Genomic DNA, 18,178 nt, shown 5'->3' with positions numbered 1-18,178 from the left:
CTGCCCCAACTTTATGCAGTTTAGGTTGTACCCTCACTTTCTGCAGTGTTCACTGTACCCCTCTTTCTGCAGTGGAGACTGTACCCCCACTTTCTGCAGAGGAGACTGTACCCCCACTTTCTGCAGAGGAGACTGTACCCCCACTTTCAGCAGTGGAGACTGTACCCCCATTTTCTGCAGTGGAAACTGTACCCTCGCTTTCTGTAGTGGGGACTTTACCCCACTTTCTGCAGTGGAGACTGTATCCCCACTTTCTGCAGTGGAGACTGTACCCTCACTTTCTGTAGTGGGGACGGTACCCCCCACTTTCTGCAGCGGAGACTGTACCCCCATGTTCTGCAGTGGCAATTATACCCCCACTTTCTGCAGTGAGGAATGTACCCCCATTTTTGCAGTGGGTACTGTACCCCCACTTTCGGCAGTGGAGATTGCACCCCTACTTTCTGCAGTGGAGACTGTACCCCCACATTCTGCAGTGGAGACTGTACCCCCACATTCTGCAGTGGAGACTGTATCCCCACATTCTGCAGTGGAGACTCTATCCCCAATTTTTGTAGTGGAAACTGTACCCTCACTTTCTGCAGTGGAGATTGTACCCCCATTTTCTGCAGTGGAAACTGTACCCCCACCTTCTGCAGTGTTCACTGTACCCCCACTTTCTGCAGTGGAGACTGTACCCTCCCCACTTTTTGCAGTGGCGACTATACCCCCATTTTTGCCATGGGTACTGTACCCCCACTTTCCGCAGTGGAGATTGTACCCCCACTTCTTGCCATGGGGACTGTACCCCCACTTTCTGCAGTAGGGACTGTACCCCCGCTTTCTACACTGGAGACTGTGCCCCCACTTTCTGCAGTGGGGACTGTACCCCCGCTTTCTACACTGGAGACTGTGCCCCCACTATCTGGATTGGAGACTGTGCCCCCACTTTCTGAGTCGAGACTCTGCCCCAACTTTATGCAGTGAAGGTTGTACCCTCGCTTTCTGCTGTGTTCACTGTACCCCTCTTTCTGCAGTGGAAACTGTACCTCTACTTTCTGCAGAGGAGACTGTACCCCCACTTTCTGCAGAGGAGACTGGACCCCGACTTTCTGCAGTGGAAACTGTACCCTCACTTACTGCAATGAAGACTGTACCCTCACTTTCTGCAGTGGAGACTGTACCCCCATTTTTCTGCAGTGGAGACTGTACCCTCACTTTCTGCAGTGGAGACTGTACCCCCATTTTTCTGCAGTGGAGACTGTACCCTCACTTTCTGCAGTGGAGACTGTACCCTCATTTTCTGCAGTGGAGACTGTACCCTCACTTTCTGCAGTGGAGACTGTACCCCCATTTTTCTGCAGTGGAGACTGTACCCTCACTTTCTGCAGTGGAGACTGTACCCCCATTTTTCTGCAGTGGAGACTGTACCCTCACTTTCTGCAGTGGAAACTATACCCTCACTTTCTGCAGTGGAGACTGTACCCTCGCTTTCTGCAGTGGAGACTGTACCCTCACTTTCTGCAGTGGAGACTGTACCCCCACTTTCTGTAGTGGGGACGAAACCCATACTTTCCACAGTGGGGACTTTACCCCACTTTCCGCAGTGGAGACTGTACCCTCACTTTCTGTAGTGGGGACGGTATCCCCACTTTCTGCAGTGGAGGCTGTACCCCCGGCTTCTGCAGTGGAAGAAAAAATCTTGCACCTTTTATGCTTCTATTGGTGATGCAAAGTTCCTGTCCTCTTGTTACTGATTCGCTACCTGGTAGAAATAAACCTTTACTATTTATCCCTTTAAAATCTTTTCCAAATCTTCACACCTCTTAAATTCCAACCTCCCCCTCTCCCAGAATTCTCTAAGAACAGAAGTAGGCCTTTCAGCCCAATGTGTTTTTATATTTAACCTTCACTGACCACAATGCTCCCAGCATCCCGATCAATATTTACCCTTCAGCCAACACCTAAGGGCGGGGTCAATGAATATTTTTAAGGCAGAGGCAGACAGATCCTCGATTAACAATGGAGTCAAAGGTTATCAGGGGTAGGCAAGAATGCAGAGTTGAGGCCGCAATCAGTTCAGTCATGATCTTATTGAATGGCAGAGCAGGCTCGAGGGGCTGAATGGCCTACTCCTATTTTGTATGTTCGTATGTATCTATTTTCATGAACCAGATGATCTATTGTTTCAGTCAATTTTCTAATTTCTGTTTGCTGAGCACAGTCTGCTTATTGATGTTCTTAATGATGAGGGGACCCTTTAAGTTTGCCATTCAGGGTAGAGGGTGCATTGTTTCAGTCCCATTTGTTGGACCTTGCTGTGTGCAACTGGCCTCTACATTTCCTACTTTTCAATAGTGATTACCTTTCATTGGCTGTAAAGTGTTTTGGGATATGCTGAGGATGTAAAAACTTTTTGCAAATAGAGCGAGGTGGCTTTTTCTGTTAAATATATCAATACATATAAAAATAGACCAGGATAGGAAGCAGTAGAATGTCATTGCCGCTTGATAAACCTTTCTCAGCAGAAGAGCGATGCTTAAGTGCCCCTACCTGGTTTGAAAGGGCTGCCGTGGCTCTGACTTGTCCAGGGGCATCCTCGTGGCTGAATTACCTCCAGAGGTGGTGTGAACATCTGGTGATGGGGGCCGAACAGCACTGCGACTCCTCAGAGAAAGAGTAGATTGTGTGTTTAGTCTCCACTCCACTGGAGGCATGGGGCTTTGTGATCTTGACAGAATGAGGGCTGTCTGCGGCTTGTTTGTCTGGTCTGTCTTGGGTGGCAAGCGAGCCTTGATCTCATGAACAGGTGTGGCGGACCTGTGGGGGCTGCTGAATCTGGATACCTGCTTATGAGCTGTTAAAAATGGATGTTATTATTCAGTTACGGGAAATCTACTGTCGGCTCTGTAATTCAATAGTCAATCAACAGGAGTTTCATTGGGAATTTTGTTATCAGAAGCCCAAAACATCACACAATATTCCAACTGCAGCCTATCCAAGGTCTTGTACCTGTCCAATATTATCTCTTTCCTTTTGTATCCAGTACCTATAGATATAAAACCATGTGCCACCATTTATCTACGTGTACTACCATCTTTATAACCATAAGACCATAAGACGTAGGAGCAGAAGTAGGCCTTTCAACCCATCGACCTTTGTACCCCTCGATCCCTCTACTCCATTTAAAATTTTACAAGTTAACCTACAATTCCTCACTGTCCTTTTTACTTCCACATTTCTCTGCATTGAACTGTGTTAGTCAGTTCTCTGCCCGGGCTGCCAGCCTATGTCCTCCTACACTCTTTCAGTCTTGTTCATAGTCTGTCATACCCATAATTTAGTTATCAGCAAATTTCAACATTGCTCCCTCAACTGCTAACTCCAGATTATTGATGTGAGAAACTTCCCTTCAACCCACATCCTTTGCTCTCTGCCCCAACCCATTTTCTCTATCATTATGGTACATCCTTCTTTATTCCATGTTCCATTATTTTTGTAATACACCTCTGATTTGTAACATAGCAAATGCTTATTGTAACCTCATATGAACCGCATCCAATGAATTTCCCTTATCTATTATTTTGAGAGTTCTGGGAGGCTGGTCAAGCACAGAGAGCTTTGTAGGAATCCCTGCTGTCACATCTGATTAGCTGGCATTGACTCACCCATTACGCACTCCACCCAATCTGCCTTTCCTTCGGCTGTTTAACAGGCAACTGATCCAAGCTTTTTAAATTCAGTATTGGAATATGCCAAAGCCGACATTTATTGCCCATCCCTAATTTGCCTTGAGAAGGTGGTGCTAAACCACGCTCATGAACTTCTGCAGTGTACTCCCACAGTGCTGTCAGGTAGGGAGTTCCAGCATTTTGAGGGAATGATGATACAGGATTGGCAATTTATTTCTCTAGGAACTTTTCTTTTTGAGCGGACTGACAAGAATTTCCAAAGTATCTACTGGACAGCAACTGGGTTTTGAAATGGACGTCTGTTTTATACATTATAAGAAAGTAAGTTGTCAAAAGGAGCTAAAGAGGCTCCACAGGAATATAGACAGGTTAAGTGAGTGGGCGAAAAATATGGCAAATGGGGTATATTGTGGGAGAATGTGAACATATCCACTTTGGCAGGAAGAACAGGGAAGCAGCATATTATTTAAATAGAGGGAGACCGCATAACTCTGATCTGGGTGTCATGGTATATGAATAACAAGAGGTTAGGATGTAGGTACAAGTGATTAGGAAGGCAAATGGAATGTTGGCATTTATTGTAAGAGGAGTGGGATATAAAAGTAGGAAGGTTTTGCTGCAGCATACAGGGCCTTGGTGAGACCACATCTGGAGTACTGTGTACAGTTTTGGTCTCCTTATTTGAAAAAGGATGTCATTGCATTAGAAGCAGTTCAGAGAAGGTTCACTCGACTCATTCCTGGGGTGAAGGGCTTACCTTTTGGAGAAAGGCTGAACAGGTTGGGCCTAGATGTATTGGAGTTTAGAAGAATGAGAGGTGATCTTATTGAAACATATAAGATCCTGAGGGGACTTGATAGTGTAGATACCGGGAGGATGTTTCCCCTTGTCGGGGAGACTGGAACTAGCAGACACAGTTTAAGAAAAAGAGGTCTTCCTTTTGAGACAGGAATGAGGAGATTTTATTCTCTCAGAGGGTTGTTAATCTGTGGAATTCTCCTCCCCAGAAAGCAGTGGAGACTGGGTCATTGAATTTATTCAAGGCTGAGTTATAGATTTTTAATGGACAAGGGCGTCAAGGCTTCTGGCAGGGTAGCCAGGAAGGCGGAGTTAACACTACAATCAGCTCAGCCATGACCTTATTGAATGGTGAAGCAGGCTCAAATGGCCTACTCCTTATTTATTACTCTTTCTCAGTCCTCCCTTCTCCCTATGCCTTATCTCTTTAGCCAGCAGCTCCTGAGCAACAGGCACTTACTGAGCGATGTGCAGCGGCAGGGGTCATGTTTGTCGAGGTAATGCTCCAGGGTGTCCCATCCCCCACCCACTCGCACCATCACATGATTCCGTAAAATCTACAAAATAAGAAAGAAAATCAGGAGGGAGAACAACAATCTCTCTTTAATGAGACAAACATATTTAAATTCATATTTTTAATTTCATTTTTAGAACAATATATGTGGACTTTCCTCCAAATAGATCCACAATAAACACAAGAAGAACTTGCCATAAATGATCCTCCAATCTAGAGATGACAATGAACTCCTTAAATAACTTTTAAGATTTAAAACTGTTCAATTTGTGCAAAACTCTATAGGTTGGAGACAGGCACAGAATATTAGCATCAAATTTTGGAAACATTTTTGACATATAAATAAAATCCATCACCCGCTTTGATGGAACAGAGAGCGATAATAGTGATAAATGTGACTGCGTTAAAAGTGAATCTGTAACAGAGCCCTAGCACTCTCCACAGAGGAATGGTAGCTCGAACCAATGCCTTCCTGTGACATGAGGTTGACACATGTGGGTACCAATGATAAAGTGCCATTTGCAGATGTTTGTTGCAGAGCGGGTGTAAATGGTTCAAACTGGAAAGCTAGTTGCCATCTTTAACTTTTACCTCACCCAGTTCTTACAATTCATCAGCACCGGGAATGTAAGGCTGCCGAAAGGGAGGGGCGAGGCCACGGAGGAGTTTGAAAACAAGGATCAGAATTTTAAAGTGGAAGCGTTTGCAGTCCGAGAACCAATGCAGGTCAGGAAACAAAGGAGTGGTGGGTCTAACGGGAATTGGTGCAAGTCAGGATACAGGAATTGATAAATTTAACAGCGGGGGTAATTTTTATGAAAAACACATATACAGGTTATTGTGATTTGATGCTCAACAAAGATACACAACAATGGTATCACTGGGCTGAACCTTTCGAGGAGTAACAATCATTGTCGCATTGCAATTCTGCTCCATTTTATTTACCTTACGCTGGAGCTCCACATTTCTCACTCAGACTTCTAACCGCGGCTCCTGAGAAATGCAGGGTGTAACTGCTTCTGGAATCCTTTCCTTGTAGTGTGGGAGCATCGGGGGAAGCCAAGCCAAAACCCTCTTTTTACGGCACTAGCTGCCGTATTCTGGTAAGTTAAAATGTCCCTTTGTTTAAATGCCTCTTTGACAAGCGACAGAGAGAAGGTAAGTGTGTAAGGTAACTGGGTGAGGGGGCAGGGTGTGTCAGGGTGGGAGGCAGTCAGGGGAGTGGGGGCGTACTCGGAGGTGGGATTTGGTTGAAGCCAGTTGAGGTTAGGGGGGTAGTCAGGGCTTGGGTGGTGGGGAGGTAGTCCCGGAAGGGGGCGGAGTCGGGAGGGTAGTCAGGTGGTGCAGAGGGTAACCAGGGGGTGGGGGTTGGGGGTAGTCGGTGGGTGTGGGAGTAGCCAAGGGGTCAGGAGGGGTCATCAGGTGTGGGGGGTTAGTCAAGGGTCTGGGGAGTAGTTGGGTTTTAGGGTGGTAGGCAGGTTGTGGGGGTTGGGGGGGGGTGAGTTGAGTGGTCAGGGGGTGTAGTCAGGGGGTCCAGTGGAGAGTTGGAGGGCCACTAGTATAGTTAGCCAGGAGTTAGAATTGGTTTTTATCCTTCTAACTTTTCCTGGGTAACTATTCTGCTATGTGAATCGGAATCATCTGAAGTCTCCGACTTTAACTCAAAGTTTTGGAGGTTTCCAGACACAGGGAAATTGCCCAACAGAAGTCCGAACTTCCCAGAAAATTCCCCTGTAGTCAGTCCATGGGAACATCCGAGGGGTCCCCAGTGCATCTTCCAGGGCACTTCTGGGGTATGGCCATCCGGAGACCAAAAGATCTGGGCCTTTATGTTACTGAGTTAATAATCCAGAAAACAACAATTCAAATCTACCATGGCACTTAGTGAATTTGAATTCAGTTTTAAAGAATCTGGAAATCAAAGAAAAACTAGTATCAAAGCAATAATAAGGCTGTTGGGTTTATTAAACCAACAGATTTATTAAGTGTCCTTTAGAGAAGGAAACTTGCCATCCTTTCCTGGTCTGGCCTATATGTGACTCCAGCCCCACTAAACATGGCTGACACTTAGCTGCCCGCTGAATTAGACTAGAATGCCACTCAACCATGTCAAAAAACACCACCTAGCCGCAAGCCCACCAACACTTAGTCAGGGCCACTACATATGGACAATGAATTACGGCCTGGCCAGCATTGTCCGCAGCCCAAGAACCACACTGGGGCTTTCCACCAAGCCCAACAATATAAGTGGACATTTCTCCAAATAGATCCACAATGAACACAAGAAGAACAAGCCATAAATGATCCTCTAGCTTAGAGATGACATTGAACTCCTTAAATAGTTTTAGATTTAAAACTAAAACAAAAATACCTGGAAAACCTCAGCAGGTCTGGCAGCATCTGTGGAAGGGAACATAGTTAACGTTTCGAGTCAGCATGACTCTTCAACAGAACTAAGGAAAAATAGAAAAAGGGTGAAATATAAGCTGGGTTAAGGGGGGGGTTGGGACAAGAAGGGCTGGATAGAGGCCCAGTGATCAGTGGAGATAACCAAAAGATGTCACAGACAAAGGGTCAAAGAGGTGTTGAAGGTGGTGATATTATCTAAAGGAATGTGCTAATTAAGGGAAGAAAGCAGGACAAGCAAGGTACAGATAGCCCTAGTGGGGGTGGGGTGGGTTGAAGGAATCGAAAAAGGCTAAAAGGTAGAGATAAAACAATGGATGGAAATATATTTTAAAATAATGAAAATAGGTGGGAAAAGAAAAATCTATATAAATTATTGGAAAAAACAAAAAGGAGGGGGAAAACATCAGAAAGGGGGTGGGGATGGAGGAGAGAGTTCATGATCTAAAATTGTTGAACTCAATTTTCGGTCCAGAAGGTTGTAAAGTGCCTAGTCGGAAGATGAGGTGCTGTTCCTCCAGTTTGCGTTGAGCTTCACTGGAACATTGCAGCAGGCCAAGGACGGACATGTGAGCATGAGAGCAGGGTGGAGTGTTGACATGGCAAGCGACAGGGAGGTCTGGGTAATGCTTGCGGACAGACCGAAGGTGTTCTGCAAAGCGGTCACCCAGTCTGCATTTTGTCTCCCCAATGTAGAGGAAACCGCATTGGGAGCAACGAATGCAGTAGACTAAGTTGAGGGAAGTGCAAGTGAAATGCTGCTTCACTTGAAATGAGTGTTTGGGCCCTTGGACGGTGAGGAGAGGGGAAGTAAAGGGGCAGGTGTTGCATCTTCTGCGGTTGCATGGGAAGGTGCTGTGGGAGGGGGTTGAGGTGTAGGGGGTGATGGAGGAGTGGACCAGGGTGTCACGGAGGGAACAATCCCTACGGAATACCTCTTTGTCCTTCTGTCTGTGACATCTTTTGGTTATCTCCACCTATCACTGGCCCTCTATCCAGCCCTTCTTGTCCCAACCCCCCACCCCTTAAACCAGCTTATATTTCACCCCTTTTCTATTTTTCCTTAGTTCTGTTGAAGAGTCATGCGGATTCGAAACGTTAACTGTGCTCCCTTCCACAGATGCTGCTAGACCTGCTGAATTTTTCCAGGTATTTTTGTTTTTGTTTTCGATTTCCAGCATCTGCAGTTTTTTGCTTTTATCTTAGATTTAAAACTGTTCTTCAACCTTTGATCAACATTATGCAGCTTGTTAGCTGCTCCATCTCCCTCCACTAATGTGTCTGGAGGAATGATAGCTTTCACAACGGCTTGGCGCTTGTAAATTCCTCTCCAGTGGTGAGGGGGGAGAGAGAGCTGAAGTACTGGGCAAAATTAGTTCATAGGGATGAACAAAGTGATGCCCCTTTAATAAAAAGGAACTGGAAATCTGCTGCCACTCACCCTCACGAAAATTAAAGTGTTGGAGTCTCCCACTTTGTACTTCCCTTCGGAGACTTTCACCATGGGAAACTGGTCAGGACAGGTACAGCGACTCACAAGGTGACGAACCTGCCAGGTTAAAAAATAGGATGTGCCATTAAATACTGCCTTTCACAACTTCACAATGTCTCAGAACATTTTGCAACCATTTCAGTACTTTTCAAAGTGCGGTTAGTGTTGTAATGTAGGAGCTGCAGCAGCCAATATGCACATAGAAAGCTCCCACATAAAGCATGCAATAAGTGATCAGATTATTTGTTTAAGTGAATATTAGCCGGGAGCCCCCTGATCTGCTTCAAATAATTCCACCAACCTGTCACAGCCAGACAGCACAGAGAGCCTCAATTTAACATCTCATCTGAAAGAAGGCAATTCCAACAGTACAACACTGGAGTATCAGCCTGGGTTATGTGCTCAGGTCTCTGGAGTGCAGCTTGAATCCATGGCCTTTGGACTCAGAAGCCAGGTATCCACCGCTAAACTGCAGCTGACAAAGAGATGGCTTAGAGTCTTATGGTGGAACTCACCTAGGCTCCTTAGCAGCTCTTTCCATGACTGTTACCATCTAGAAAGACAAGGTCAGCAGACACATGGGGTGGAATTTTATGACAGAGGGATTTTACGGTCCCGCTGAAGTCAATTGAGTTTAGAATGGCTCGCCGCATTTTACAGCCCCGCCCCCGCCGCAACAGAGCCGTAAAATTCTGGCCATGGGAACACCACCACCTGGAAGCTCCCCTCCAAGCCACTCACCATCCTGACTTGGAAATATATCGCCGTTCCTTCACTGTCGCTGGGTCAAAATCCTGGAACTCCCTTCCTAACAGCACAGTGGGTGTACCTACACCACATGGACTGCAGCGGTTCAAGAAGGCAGTTCACCATCACCTTTTCAAGGACAATTAGGGATGGGTAATAAATGCTGGCCCAGCCAGCAACACCCACATCCCATTAATTAATTTTTAAAAATTTACTGATCTTCGGCGGTGTGTTTGGAGGCGGGGGGAGGGGCATTTAATCAGGAAGAAAGGTGTGGTGTAGGGACCCTGCTGCCTTCCCATCTCTGTCTGAATAAGTCTGCGGTGGGAAGACTTGTGGACGGCCTTCCACCCAGGCGCTGATTCAGGCCTTTAAGTGGGAAATTAATGAACACTTCAAGGCCTTATCCTACTTTTGCTGGTATTAACCCAATGCCGGGCAAGGGGGTTGCCATGCAGATAGCCTACAGGCAACCGGTGGGGAGGTGGGGGTCCCTCGCTAAAGGGGACTCAGTGCCTGATTGAAGGGCCCGGCATTGGGAATGGGGGTTACCTCCCGATAGCCACCCCGCTGCCCTTTCTTCCGACCATCCCTCCCACTTCCATCCAGCGACTCCCTTTCCATGACTCCCATCCTGCCCTCATTCACCTGTGGCCTGGGTCCCTCAGTGATCCTAGGCCTCTGGTGGGTGCATTCCCAGAAACTGCTACTGCTCCCAGTGGTCCTAAATCCTTGGTAAGGCCTGCCATTGGTCAGTTAAGTGCCTGTTAGGCGGGTCTTTTCCAACAGAGTCAATGCAGGACTCCCACCAACTAGGCACCCTCTCACCTGGATTCAGTTCCGCCCTTATTAGAGTTTAGATGTAATAGAAAAGGCATTGCTATGTAATTGGAGTAGATTTAAACAAATAAAGTATTACGGTGGTAGCATGGAATTCTCAATCTTACTGCGATTTATACCTTGAGTACAGAGCAAAATATTATACACAGATATCTTACAACAAGCACAGGAACAATTTATCAAAAAAGATGACTCTGAAAAATGATACAACTAATCTAAGTACAATGATCTACATAATGGTGGCACTCATTGAGTTTAATTTTCTAGTGGGCTCTGCTTCTTGCAATGTGGAACCATGTTCAGATTCAATTCATTGATTGATGTGAAAAGGAATATTTATGAAAGTATTGGGCTTGATCCAGTTTTGTGAATGCTGCCAGCATCCTGTCGTACTGAGCTGGGCTGAATTAATCCCGATCAAATAGGCCCCAGCTGCCTGGTGGAAGGGGCTAGGATGGGACTGATGGGCTCAATGGCCTTTCCAACCTTCATCATTGCGCTCTTTCTGTTTTGCAGAAACTCTGCCATGGCCCATGTTCAGAAAGAAGACAAATAAATCCAATTGCTTGAGGTAAAAACTCCACTTACGCTCCTGTCACACTCGCAAAGTGCGCCAAATCCCACCAAGTCTGTCATTTTAACAGACAGAAAATTGTGGATTGCAGTTATGCGGTTTTGTGGTATGCGCTTCTAGTGTAAAAGCCGAAGATTTCACACAGTAATGAACTATCATGTCTTTGGGCCATCCGAGAGCATTTTATAAACAATGGATTACATCAGTACAATTATAGTTGCTGCTATATATGTAGATACAGTGCTGATTTGTGCATAGCAAGGTTGCACAAGTCACAAATAAGATTAATGGTCGAGAAACCACTTTTTTGTGGTATTGGCTATGTCACAATGATCTGACATATGCATGTGTGATATTAATCTTTAATTTTATTGACTGATCAAATATATATTGAGCTGCTGCAAAAGGACTTTTTAAAAAAGCAAAGACACTGACTTAAGATGGCTGCCAGAGGTCACCTGACATCTGGTATTACAAAGATAAAAACAAAAAGCTAAAAGCTACTGCGGATGCTGGAAATCCAAAACAAAAACAGAATTACCTGGAAAAACTCAGCAGGTCTGGCAGCATCGGCGGAGAAGAAATCAGTCAACGTTTCGAGCCTTCATGGCCCTTCGGCAGAACTGAAGCATAGTTAGAAGAAGGGAGAAATATAAATTGGTTTAAGGTGGGTGGTGGGGGGGTGGGTGGAGAGACACATTGAGGGTGTGGTGATTGTGGAGATGAGCAGTTAATCAAAAGATGTCACAGACAAAAGGGTCAAAGAGGTGTCGAAGGTGGTGACAGTTGTCTGAGAAAAGTGCTAATTAAGAATGGAAGACAGGATATTCAAAGTACAGCTCTAGTGGGGGTGGGGTGGAAAGACTAACAAGGTTTTAGTTTAGATTTAAAAATAATGGAAACAGGTGGGGAAAGAAGAATCTATATAAATTATTGAAAAAAAAGGGGGGGGGTGGGAAAGAAACGGGGTGGGGATGGGGGGAGGGGGAGTTTAAGATCTAAAGTTGTTGAATTCAATATTCAGCCCAGAAGGCTGTAAAGTGCCTAGTCGGAAGATGAGGTGCTGTTCCTCCAGTTTGCGTTGGGCTTCACTGGAACAATGCAGCAAGCCAAGGACAGACATGTGGGCAAGAGAACAGGGTGGAGTGTTAAAATGGCAAGCGACAGGGAGGTTTGGGTCTTTCTTGCGGACAGACCGCAGGTGTTCCGCAAAACGGTTGCCCAGTTTGCGTTTGGTCTCTCCAATGTAGAGGAGACCGCATTGGGAGCAACGAATGCAGTAGACTAAGTTAGGGGAAATGCAAGTGAAATGCTGCTTCACTTGAAAGGAGTGTTTGGGCCCTTGGACGGTGAGGAGAGAGGAAGTGAAGGGGCAGGTGTTGCATCTTCTGCGTGGGCATGGGGAGGTGCCATAAGTGGGGGTTGAGGAGTAGGGGGTGATGGAGGAGTGGACCAGGGTGTCCCGGAGGGAGCGATCCCTACGGAATGCCGTCAGGGGGGGTGAAGGGAAGATGTGTTTGGTGGTGGCATCATGCTGGAGTTGGCGGAAATGGCGGAGGATGATCCTTTGAATGCGGAGGCTGGTGGGGCGATAAGTGAGGACAAGGAGGACCCTATCATGTTTCTGGGAAGGAGGAGAAGGCGTGAGGGAGGATGCGCGGGATATGGGCCGGACACGGTTGAGGGCCCTGTCAACGACCGTGGATGGAAAACCTCGGTTAAGGAAGAAGGAGGACATGTCAGAGGAGCTGTTTTTGAAGGTAGCGTCATCAGAACAGATGCGACGGAGGCGAAGGAACTGAGAGAATGGGATGGAGTCTTTACAAGAAGCGGGGTGTGAGGAGCTGTAGTCGAGGTAGCTGTGGGAGTCGGTAGGCTTGTAATGGATATTGGTGGACAGTCTATCATCAGAAATTGAGACAGAGAGGTCAAGGAAGGGAAGAGAAGTGTCAGAGATGGACCATGTGAAGATGATGGAGGGGTGGAAATTGGAAGCAAAATTAATAAATTTTTCCACGTCCCGACGAGAGCATGAAGCAGCACCGAAGTAATCATCGATGTACCGGAGAAAGAGTTGTGGGCGGGGGCCGGAGTAGGACTGGAACAAGGAATGTTCCACATACCCCATAAAGAGACAGGCATAGCTGGGGCCCATGCGGGTACCCATAGCCACACCTTTTATTTGGAGGAAGTGAGAGGAGTTAAAGGAGAAATTGTTCAGTGTGAGAACAAGTTCAGCCAGACGGAGGAGAGTAGTGGTGGATGGGGATTGTTGGGGCCTCTGTTCAAGGAAGAAGCTAAGGGCCCTCAGACCATCCTGGTGGGGGATGGAGGTGTAGAGGGATTGGACATCCATGGTGAAGAGGAAGCGGTTGGAGCCAGGGAACTGGAAATTGTTGATGTGACGTAAGGTGTCAGAGGAATCACGGATGTAGGTGGGAAGGGACTGGACAAGGGGAGAGAGAAGGGAGTCAAGATAACGAGAAATGAGTTCTGTGGGGCAGGAACAGGCTGACACGATCGGTCTGCCAGGACAGTTCTGTTTGTGGATTTTGGGTAGGAGGTAGAAGCGGGCCATCCGAGGTTGGGCGACTATCAAGTTGGAAGCTGTGGGAGGAAGATCTCCAGAGGAGATGAGGTCAGTGACAGTCCTGGAAACAATGGCTTGATGTTCTGTGGTGGGGTCATGGTCCAGGGAGAGGTAGGAGGAAATGTCTGCGAGTTGATGCTCAGCCTCCGCGAGGTAGAGGTCAATGCGCCAGACAACAACAGTACCACCCTTGTCAGCGGGTTTGATGACAATGTTGGGGTTGGACCTGAGAGAACGGAGTTCAGAGAGAGACAGATTAGAATGGGTGAGAGGAGCAGAGAAATTGAGACGGCTAATGTCACGCCGACAGTTCTCAATGAAAAGATCAAGAGAAGGTAAGAATCCAGAGGGAGGGGTCCAAGTGGAGGGAGAATATTGGAGGTGGGTGAAAGGATCCGTTGAGCGGGGAGAGGACTCCTGCCCAAAGAAGTGAGCACGGAGACGAAGACGGCGGAAGAAGAGTTCAGCATCATGCCGAGCCCGAAATTCATTGAGATGAGGGCGTAAGGGTATGAAACTAAGTCCTTTGTTGAGCACTGAACGTTCAGCATCGGAGAGGGAAAGGTCAGGGGGTATAGTGAATACGCGGCTGGGGCTGGGATTGAAAGATGGGGTGAGGACGGAGGGACAAGCGGGGGTGGAGGGTCCCAGATGGGTGTTGGAGTCGATGAGTTGTTGGAGCTTGCGTTCCTTAGCACTTGAGAGAAAGAGAAAAAGTTTCTTGTTGAGGCGACGGATGAGGCGAAGAATAAAATGAAACTGGGGGCACGCGCAGCTTTGAAAAAGGGTGCGGCGGTGCTGCTGGAGGGAGAGGTCGAGTGTGTTCATATGGCGGCGCATGGCACTGAGTGTGGATCTCAGAATGCGACGTCTGGCTGAACTTGTTCTCACACTGAACAATTTCTCCTTTAACTCCTCTCACTTCCTCCAAATAAAAGGTGTGGCTATGGGTACCCGCATGGGCCCCAGCTATGCCTGTCTCTTTATGGGGTATGTGGAACATTCCTTGTTCCAGTCCTACTCCGGCCCCCGCCCACAACTCTTTCTCCGGTACATCGATGATTACTTCGGTGCTGCTTCATGCTCTCGTCGGGACGTGGAAAAATTTATTAATTTTGCTTCCAATTTCCACCCCTCCATCATCTTCACATGGTCCATCTCTGACACTTCTCTTCCCTTCCTTGACCTCTCTGTCTCAATTTCTGATGATAGACTGTCCACCAATATCCATTACAAGCCTACCGACTCCCACAGCTACCTCGACTACAGCTCCTCACACCCCGCTTCTTGTAAAGACTCCATCCCATTCTCTCAGTTCCTTCGCCTCCGTCGCATCTGTTCTGATGACGCTACCTTCAAAAACAGCTCCTCTGACATGTCCTCCTTCTTCCTTAACCGAGGTTTTCCATCCACGGTCGTTGACAGGGCCCTCAACCGTGTCCGGCCCATATCCCGCGCATCCTCCCTCACGCCTTCTCCTCCTTCCCAGAAACATGATAGGGTCCCCCTTGTCCTCACTTATCACCCCACCAGCCTCCGCATTCAAAGGATCATCCTCCGCCATTTCCGCCAACTCCAGCATGATGCCACCACCAAACACATCTTCCCTTCACCCCCCCTGACGGCATTCCGTAGGGATCGTTCCCTCCGGGACACCCTGGTCCACTCCTCCATCACCCCCTACTCCTCAACCCCCACTTATGGCACCTCCCCATGCCCACGCAGAAGATGCAACACCTGCCCCTTCACTTCCTCTCTCCTCACCGTCCAAGGGCCCAAACACTCCTTTCAAGTGAAGCAGCATTTCACTTGCATTTCCCCTAACTTAGTCTACTGCATTCGTTGCTCCCAATGCGGTCTCCTCTACATTGGAGAGACCAAACGCAAACTGGGCAACCGTTTTGCGGAACACCTGCGGTCTGTCCGCAAGAAAGACCCAAACCTCCCTGTCGCTTGCCATTTTAACACTCCACCCTGTTCTCTTGCCCACATGTCTGTCCTTGGCTTGCTGCATTGTTCCAGTGAAGCCCAACGCAAACTGGAGGAACAGCACCTCATCTTCCGACTAGGCACTTTACAGCCTTCTGGGCTGAATATTGAATTCAACAACTTTAGATCTTAAACTCCCCCTCCCCCCATCCCCACCCCGTTTCTTTCCCACCCCCCCCTTTTTTTTTTTCAATAATTTATATAGATTCTTCTTTCCCCACCTATTTCCATTATTTTTAAATCTAAACTAAAACCTTGTTAGTCTTTCCACCCCACCCCCACTAGAGCTGTACTTTGAATATCCTGTCTTCCATTCTTAATTAGCACTTTTCTCAGACAACTGTCACCACCTTCGACACCTCTTTGACCCTTTTGTCTGTGACATCTTTTGATTAACTGCTCATCTCCACAATCACCACACCCTCAATGTGTCTCCCCCCCACCCCCCCCACCCACCTTAAACCAATTTATATTTCTCCCTTCTTCTAACTATGCTTCAGTTCTGCCGAAGGGCCATGAAGGCTCGAAACATTGACTGATTTCTTCTCCGCCGATGCTGCCAGATCTGGTATTACAAGTTGGCCAGTTTCTGGAAATTTCCAAAATGAGACATGCCAAGAGAGCCTCCTATGAAATATCACACCTGCTGATGTCAAGAATTACTTCAAAAGATGAACTGAAACTGTATTGATGCTTACCATTTGCATTTCTATAAAGGTACACTTTCAGGCAAAGACAGAAAGTCTACCAGATCAATGACCATATAGAAGGTGTTCTTCCTAGCTTTTCAGAAGAAACAACGGTCCATTCAGAAGTAATAAAGAAACTAATCGCCTAGGCCATAAAACAATAGCCATGGTCTGTCCAGACATGAGCTAATCAACTACCTTCTGAAATCATTATGTATAGAAAGGTCATGTGACCAGAACAACCATTTTGAAATGCCTTATAATACAACATCCAAGCTGCTAAAGAAAGAGTACAGAAGAAATCTGCCAATGGAGTAGTAACATCACCTCTCAGCTCTTCTCTCTCAAGTTCAAGGACCCTTTCTCTGTTACAGCTTGAAATCCATCACAGAGATAGAGAATTTCCATCAAAAGGAACCTCAGGTGCAAAGCCATCGACTTTTGGAAACACAGATTTTCATATATTCATGATATGTTTATCTTTAATAGGAAAAATTTAATAATTGAATCCTGAATGTTACAATGCTGCTGTTTCATTTTTGATGGTGTCTGGAGTTATGATAATTTTCAAGCATTAAGATGGGTCATGTAAAAAAATAGTCTGGGAAGCACTGCCATAGACTCTCTTAACCTCTGCCTGAACGGACCTTGGGTTCTGTCACCCAAAGTCACCTTTATCAGTGTAGAACTTGCTCAATATTACACTGAAGTGTCAGCCTAGCTCCCAACATAAGATTGTTGCACTTACATAGTTTCTTTAATGAGGAAAAATATGTCCCAGAGACATAGGAGAATAAACACTAAGCCAAAGAAGGAGAGATGAGGAAGGGTGGTGAAGAGCTGTCTGCACTGGAGTGCTGCTTTGGGCTGCATTAAAGTGCTTCAGTTGGAGTTTGTGAGACAGGGACATTTAAGGGTTAATTTCTATCCAAAGTCTAATCTTTCTTTAAATTAGCAACTAATGAAAAGTTGCTCTTTGGGTTGGGAGAAGGTGACTTTTAGTCCAGTTTTAAAACAGGGATTATATAGGCTCTGCTTGCAGCTGCAGCCAGTAAATTAGTTAATTGACTTAAACAGGTTTTCAGAAGCTAGATTCAGAATCTAGAGTCCCCATCTCCCTCTCCAACAGACTTTCCATTGTGGATACTGCTGGGGGAGATGGTTTCTCAGGGGAATGCAGCAAGACCATGACCTCAAAGGTAGTGATCTTCCTCTTCTTTTTACATGCTTATAGAAGCTTTTACAATCCACTTTTATGTTCCTTGCATGTTTACTCTCATACTCTACTTTTTCCCTTTTAATCAATCTCTTGGTCCTTCTTTGCTGAATTCTAAACTGTTCCCAATCCTCAGGCTCGCTACTTTTTCCAGCAACTTTCTATGACTCCTCTTTGGATCAAATACTAGCCTTAAGGATTACTCCCAGAGCCACGTGCTAGCAAGATCAGGAATAGGAGAATAGACCAAATGATTGCGTGGCTGGGGAGATGGTGTAGGAGGGAGGGATTTAGATTCCTGAGGCATTGGGACCAATTCTGGGGAAGGTGGGACCTGTACAAGCTGGACAGGTTGCACCCCAACAGGACCAGGACCAATATCCTCGCAGGAGTATTTGTTACTACTGTTGGCGGGGGTGGGGTTAAACTAGATTGGCAGGGGGGTGGGAACCTAAGCAGGGAGACACAAGAGAGGGAAACAAAGATAGGAATGAAAGACAGAAAAGTAGAAAGCAAAAGTGGAAAGCAGAGGAAACAAAGGCTACCAGCAAATAGGGCCATGGTACAAAAAAAATGTATAAAAATGTTAAGAAGACAAGTCTAAGGGCACTGTATCTGAATGCATGGAACATTTGCAATAAGGTAGATGAAT

At 46.6% G+C, this 18,178-nt stretch overlaps 1 protein-coding gene across 1 annotated transcript in view; it reads right to left on the bottom strand.

Moving 5' to 3' along the window:
- The window catches only part of gas2l2 (growth arrest specific 2 like 2), an 83,512-nt gene that overhangs the window by 22,291 nt on the left and 43,043 nt on the right, over positions 1-18,178 (bottom strand). The window contains exons 3-5 of the mRNA XM_078548699.1: positions 8,831-8,938; positions 4,930-5,026; positions 2,533-2,836 (exon numbers count right to left, since the gene is read on the bottom strand). Of these exons, the coding sequence (XP_078404825.1) occupies positions 2,533-2,836; positions 4,930-5,026; positions 8,831-8,938 (509 nt within the window). The remainder of the gene's footprint in view (positions 1-2,532; positions 2,837-4,929; positions 5,027-8,830; positions 8,939-18,178) is intronic.

This window comes from Cetorhinus maximus, chromosome 9 (genome assembly GCF_964194155.1).
Source record: "Cetorhinus maximus chromosome 9, sCetMax3.hap1.1, whole genome shotgun sequence".
In the NCBI taxonomy this organism is placed as follows: Eukaryota; Metazoa; Chordata; class Chondrichthyes; order Lamniformes; family Cetorhinidae; genus Cetorhinus; species Cetorhinus maximus.
This window is presented reverse-complemented; position numbering and strand designations above follow the sequence as displayed.